This window comes from Chrysochloris asiatica, unplaced genomic scaffold, assembly GCF_000296735.1.
Source record: "Chrysochloris asiatica unplaced genomic scaffold, ChrAsi1.0 scaffold00222, whole genome shotgun sequence".
NCBI lineage: Eukaryota > Metazoa > Chordata > Mammalia > Afrosoricida > Chrysochloridae > Chrysochloris > Chrysochloris asiatica.
Genome location: NW_006408740.1, coordinates 3,616,543 through 3,623,857, shown reverse-complemented (window position 1 = coordinate 3,623,857; position 7,315 = coordinate 3,616,543). Strand labels below are relative to the sequence as shown.

Genomic DNA, 7,315 nt, shown 5'->3' with positions numbered 1-7,315 from the left:
TCTATCTATCTATCTATCTACACATATTAATCATAGGTACCATGTTATTTTTTTTTTACCATGTTATTTTTTAAACATGTCACCAATTTAGATTATAATAGATCTAATATGTAATATTCACTATATACACACAAAATAAATTATGCATTTTTGTGCAGATATAAATTAGCTGTTAATTATATATCTAGCAATTTAAAAATTTTAGGTAGAACATTCAAATTTTTCCCTTCTATAGAAGTTGTAAACAAAATCTGTGTCAGTCATACCTGCCCCTTCCTGGATGACTGCAGTGATTTTACCACTGAAGAGGACATCCACATGATTGAGGATAAACTCCACAACCACGGACTGAATTCTTACTTCCATGAAAGCTGCTGTCCCACTGAAGCAGGCAGATTCTATCTGCTTTGATCTGTGTTGCAAAGATAACAGACATATAAAGGACATTTTACTTTTAAATATGTAAATCACCAAAAAATTAGAGGAAGAAATAATACTTTTATAGTTCTCTAAGTTTCAGTTGCCTCTTTTAGGGAGTTGCTCATAAAAAAGAACAGATTAATGTTCCTGTTTTAAAAATCACCCTAAGGAACAATGATGAATTAGACTTTTACTTAAGATGACTAGTTCTACTTAAGGCCACAAATTAATGTAAATTACCTTAGCAGGTTTGGAGCCCAAACAATTGCTAGGTTTTTTGCATGCATATTTGTGATGGAGCAATAGTCAGCTAGAAGAGACAAGTGTCTCATCAGGAACTCCAGTGTTCTGAAAAATGAAATACAACATATTAGCAGAAAGAAACAGTGTGTATCAGTCTAGAACATTAAAAGTCCACTATAATTTGTAACTTTTCTATAGCAAAATGGAAAAAAAGACCTTACAAAATCCAATGAAATGTTTTGTTTGTTTTTAAATCTTTTTATTGTGAATTAATTAAAGATTTATAGAGCAAATTATTTTTTCATTCACAATTTACAAACATTTTGTTCCATTTCATTGATTGCAATTCCCTGAATGTAACATTACTTATCCCCCTTCTTCCCTGTGTTTCTTGTTTCCATTCCTCCTTCTTTCCTAACCCTTCTGAGCTCTGTCTTTGGGTAGATGTTGCCCTTCTGATCCAAATGGTTGATTATTCTAATGTGTGTATACCTCCCTCTGGTAACTGTTACCCTTATAACCTTCTAGACCTGTTACTTGTTTTGCTATTAGGTTTATATATTACTGTTACTATCAACTGTAAGAAGAATGTTGTAGATATAGAACAAAAAACCTAGGGCAGGTGCAGTAAGAAATGAGTCTCAGACAGAATTGGCTCTCAGATTACTAGCTTTAGTTTTAAACAAATCTTTAAGAATACTTGTTTCTGACTCTTATATATCTAGTTTCAGGGATACCAGTAAAGTGAATTCTCCACAAAAGCTAGTTACTGAACCAGATGATGTCGTGAAGCTATGCTATTCCAGAAGGAGGCACTGATAGTACTTAATAACAACATGAAAAAAACAACAACAAAAAACAAGGTCTAGCTAGTCTGAAAGTAGTTCAAATAAAAACTTCAGTAGGTACTCAGGGGAGAAGAATTCACCAAATAATGTGCTTTTAAAACAGAAAGTACATTTCAAACCTAATACCCTGGTTTATTTTTTACATTCTACATTTTCATTATTTAAGTAATCACATTTATAGTGAGATTAAACAACAGGAAAGAGCAATTCTGGAAATAAAACATGATTAGCTTAAATGTAAATTAAAGCAGATATACATACACACTTGCAAACACTCACAGGTATTAGCTATCAGCATATCGTTTTAAAGTGTCCCTACCTAACTGGATAGGAATTTAAACTATGAATGACAATAGTATAAAGATAGCAGTTCTAATGAAATTTAAATTCTAGCCCACATATATGCCTGAAAAATTCAGATAGGCTTTACGTGAATCTGAGAGAAAAGGGAAGATAACAAAAACTTAAACACCACTGTTAAGATGCTTTTACAGGTATCTCATTTCGTTCTCATAATAAATGACCCTAAAACAAAACAAACAAACAACAAAACGGTATTACCATCCCCATTTTATGGAGAAGTGGCAGTGCTGATTCACATCAAGGGCAGGTTGGCTCCAAAACCCTGCTCATTCAACACCATTTACTGTCACTGCTCTAGAGTGAAAATCCTACTTCCCTATCCCTCCTGAATGCAGTTAAGTAAGGAAAGACAGGTAAAAGTGAGACTGATTTGGAGGCTGTATGGAAGTAAGAAACTTGAAAAATGTGTTTAGAAAATAATATACTAATTTGTTATTCAGAAGATGGAACACATGAGGAGAGGGAAAGATTAAAGCACTTCAGAAATGCATTTTGTAAGAAATGCAAATTAAAACAATCAAAGATACCATTCGTTCATGAATACCTAGAAACAACTGTAACAAAATCAATAAATAACAGCAAAACCTGAAAAGAAAAAGAAAAAAAAAAGAGGCTTAATCAATCATTTGTTTGCTTGTTAACTCATTCTATATTGATTAAATACCTTTTAGATGCCAAGCACTGTGCCAGGCCCCGGAAATATAAAGAAATACAGAAAATGTATACATTAATTAATACAATTTGTTCTGGAAAAAAAAAAATAACTTAAAAGAAGTTTAAATAATTAAAATCCAAAAAGAATAACCAGTTTTATATACCAACTTACACTGTTGGATAACATGTGGTTTACCTGTAGTGTGGAGGGGGGAGCTGCTGGATGACATCATGAATTTTTATCAGCCTCTCTTCATCTGTTGCTGCTGAAACAGCATCCTGTAACAATAATAATGCAAAATAAACCTTGGCTTGTAAAAATGAAAGCACGCTCTTCACTTGTAAGTCAGTATTTCATAGTATCAATGAACTTAAACTTTATGTTTCCCATATCATGTGGGTATTAAAATGTGTAAGAAATATAATCTTTAAAAACTTGACTTTAATCAATATTAAATTAGATTCATGTTGTTGTTCTTAAGTGCCGTCGAGTCGGTTCTGACTCATAGTGACCCTGTATAGGATTTCCAAAGAGCAGCTGGTGAGTTTGAATTTCTGACTTTGCAGTTCAAACTGACCTTACAGTACAGTGTTTAGCCTATAGAACCACACTAGGACTCCTTATTAGAAACTAAAAGCTAAAATAATTGACAATGTGAAAACAGCAGACTGTGGACTAGCTAGCTACCAGTGATAGTTAAAAAAATAAAAAGGACCTTTTTAGCCACAGAACTATTTCTTACATGTTACCAAATCAATCTTTATGATGTTTAGCACAGAACTACAACAAAGTTCCCAAAAGAACTTGATTCAAAATTACTTTGTACTTACAGAAAATTTCTCATATAATTGATAGGTGAGCAGTGGGTTCGGGAGCTCTCGGAAATACAGCTTACAAAGGGAGCCGACAGAATGGATGTCTTGGACGTAAGGTTCTTTTGTCAAGTCGGGAACATGTTCAGAGTCAAACTCATGGCTAATAAAAACAAAAGTAAGAGAAACAAAACCAAATGATTTTACTGAAGAAAAGTAAATACATGATGTGAAAACAGAAAGAAAAGGCCAGACATCTTACCCTCTTCTTTAAGTGGCTTAACAATTTTTTCAAAAGAGAATGTTCCTTGTAAGTTATATGCAAACTTCAGCAGTAACTGGGTGTCTGAACATAAAACTGGTATCTTTTAATGTGAAATTAAGGATGTAGCTTTAATATTACAACGAGCAACAATTTCTGAAATTCATGTGAATGAGCAGCTCTTACTACATCACACTGAAAACAGAACTTCTAATTTACAATATTTTGGTGATTCTAAAACCTAGGGGTCAGTCTCAGCTGATCCACGTATAACTATGTACAGAAATTGTTCAAAAATTGTATAACTTAGCAATAATTTACTGAGAGGGAAAGAAGTCAGATTACATACGAAGTAATTCCCAGCCAAGAAGAACTTAAGTGAATGAAATAAAAGTTGTGCTCAGAATACTAAGGCCTGTAAAGCTCTCTTTCCTTTGTCATTGGTAAGTGCCGCAGAGTTGACTTCAACTCAAAGTGACCTTTTTCATCTTTAAGGGGGCTTAAAGTCTCAGCTTTCTCTTGCAGAGTGGCTGGTGGGCTGAACTGCTGACATTGTGCATAGCGCCCCAGTCCTTATCCTAAAGCACTACCAATGCTCCCTTCCTTTTTTTTTTTTTTTAGGAGATCAAGTAAACCCATAGACACGTTAAAAAAACAACAGAAATTAATGTGTAGGGCCAATCTGAATGTGGGATTTACTGTGTCTGAAATTTCTGACGTTAAAGACTGAAACTATTTTTAGTACAATAACCAAATTAAGCTTTTTCTAAGCAGACATTCCTGAAAACAGGTCACCCTTCTGAGAGGGGCTCTGCAGTCAATTAAAATCACTACAAAATAGTAGCAGTTGCCATGCTCCACAGTGAAAAAGAGAATAATGACATTTACAAAATAAGTAGAATCTGTGATACAACTATTGGGCTCTACTCATCTAAAACAAAAGAGAAAAGAAGGTAACCAATGACTCAGGGCAGAAACTAGTCCACAGGACTAATAGTTTGCATGAACCACAGCCTCAGGCACCCTGAAGAACAGAACTAGAAGATGCTTGCCTACCACTACCAACCATTCTGATCAGGGTCACATTCAACGGATCCTCACAGAATGGCAGAAAAATGTGGACCAAAATTCAAATTCTTAAAAAGTCTGGATTTACTGGGCCGGTTGAGACTAGAGAACGCTCCAAAATTATTGCCTGAAGATATACTTTAAACCTTAATCTGAAATTATCCTTGAAATCATCTGTTACTTAAATAACAGATTGTATCATAAAATAAAGAATGCCAACTATCAGTAGTGAGCTTCTTTTGAAAGAAAAAAACAAAACAAAACACATAACTATAGGAGAATAGGAGATAAAATAATAAAAAATTACTCTAGAGCAAAGATAAAAAAAGTAAGGGGGCAAGGAAAGTAGAATACTGGAAATGACACAACCAGAACAGAATGAATGAGAATAATGACGCATTGTGAAAAATGTAACTAATATCACTGAATAATCTGTGAAGATATTAAGTGGGAACCTAATTTTGCTCTCACCTTAAACACAATAACATAATAACTTTTAAATTATGAACTAAAGAATAATTCTACTATAATACATAGCTTATAACTCATCTGTCACAGGTTAAAAAATCTCTCAATGTGCTAAAATGTTCAAATAGTGTTAAGAGCCAAAACAGAAACAGTAAATAAATTAAGGTATGGGTTTCTGATAATAATTACAGATGAAGACAGTCCTATTAGGAAAATATACATAGAAAACATATGGAATATTATATCCAAGCTTATCCAAACTATGATACTAAAAATTATAGTCATCAAAATAAGTAATATATTTTTGAAATAATATCATCTTAATGAATTAATTAGGAATGAAACAAAACAAAACAAAACAAAACCCCACCACATAAGGTTTACCGTAATCTCTGGATATTAGAGGCAACACCTGAGAGCCGATATATTCCATCCACAATGCCATATCTCTCAATGAATGCTGTACAGCTTTGAAGAACCTGGGGTACTAAAGAGAATTTTTAAAGGCATAAATTAGTACTTTTAACTGGAACCAAAGTTGCTCCCCAAAATGAGAACCACTTAATTTTCATAAGCAAAATAAAATTTATATATTAAATAAAAAAGGAGTAGGGTAATCTACCACAGAAAAATGATAAGGATATATTTACTTGATTTTGCATCTAAAGTAGACAACACGTTCCTGAGTAATCCATTTTCAGACATTTCTTTAAGTGAAAGAGTTTTTATATTATTAGGATAGTCTTGCTATCTTTGCAATAGACTCATTTATGACAAGTCACAACAGTGTAAGGACCTAACTGGTCTTGCCTAACTTAGAAATTATTTGACCAAACTCTAGTAAGGCTTCAGAAAAGCATTTTAAATAGACAAGGCCTTAGTTTTTAGTTCCTACCAGATGGTACGGCAATCAGTCAGCCCCAAAACCTCAAGGTCAAAATAATCCTTGAGAAACTCATAACTGTCAGACTGACCCAGACGAATGAGAATATCCTAAACACTAAACACACTTGCAATTGCCAAAACCCATCTGCTTATAGATTAAAAAGCTTGCTTCATGCCAAGACCAATAAAAGTATAGAGTAAAAATAATTAACCAATCAAAGACTATACCTATGCCTCTGCACAATCTGCCCCCTAAAAAGCCTATAAAAACTGGTATGTAACACAATAGGGGGTCGCCTTCGACTCATGGTTTTAGGAGTCAGTGAGGGTGGACCCCAGTGCGCTGGCAAATAAACAATAAACCTCTTGCTGTTGCATCGAACTCGACTTCTGATAATCTTTTTTGGGTCTCCTATTTGGAGAGGCCACAGACAGGGCCTAACAACAGTATGCTGAGCTGTATAATACTAATGGCATACCAATATTTTTAAAAAATGATTGCTCAGCTAAATTCTATACACAATTGGATACATGCATTTAAATGTTTATCTCTTAACATAATTCTGTAATTTTTCACTTAAAAAAAAAAAGGATTTCTTTTCCTTTCATTGTTAGGCCTAATCTAATTTTATACAATAAATCAAACAACAGCATAATGCAAAGGTCAAAGCAAATTGATGGGATCTTTGAGCTTCCTGCCCATCTTTATTATTTACCACTGTTTTTACTTTAGGAGCACTCTAGAACTAAGTGAAAATGAGTACTCGCTCTGATTCCCTGAGTGAATAGCTGACAATAAAACAATTTTTCTGAGATCTATAGTCTAGAACAAAACACTTAAAGTATATGATAAAAAATATAACTATTAAAAGTTTTACAATAGCCAAATTTTAACATTATTTGTGTGCAATATAGTTTAGTGAGTCTACAGACTTTTAAAAGTATATTTATTTGATAGTGTTAGTTACAATTCCTGAAGAGAACTGCTTGGAAGAATATTAATTTTTCTGCAAAGAATTGTAACATTAAAGGTGACACATTCAGAGTGGCAAATGAATTAAATATGACATATTAATAAGATAACTGTCACTAGTGATTTCACTTAAATAGGTGTCATGGATTGAAGTGTGACTCCCCCCAAAATATGCATCAACTTGGCTGGAACATAATTCTTAGTGGCTTGGCAGTTATGTAATGATGTAATAATCATCCTCTATAGTGATCTGATGTGATCAGCCAATCAGTTGCAAGGATACAAGGGTGAGATGAAACTTGTACTTAAGTCACAGCC

The 7,315-nt window shown here is 33.5% G+C and overlaps 1 protein-coding gene across 1 annotated transcript in view; it reads right to left on the bottom strand.

The window, feature by feature from the left end:
* The window catches only part of ARHGAP32 (Rho GTPase activating protein 32), a 325,690-nt gene that overhangs the window by 16,417 nt on the left and 301,958 nt on the right, over positions 1-7,315 (bottom strand). The window contains exons 12-16 of the mRNA XM_006873075.1: positions 5,524-5,626; positions 3,360-3,504; positions 2,725-2,807; positions 661-768; positions 267-412 (exon numbers count right to left, since the gene is read on the bottom strand). Coding sequence (XP_006873137.1) covers positions 267-412; positions 661-768; positions 2,725-2,807; positions 3,360-3,504; positions 5,524-5,626 — 585 coding nt within the window. The remainder of the gene's footprint in view (positions 1-266; positions 413-660; positions 769-2,724; positions 2,808-3,359; positions 3,505-5,523; positions 5,627-7,315) is intronic.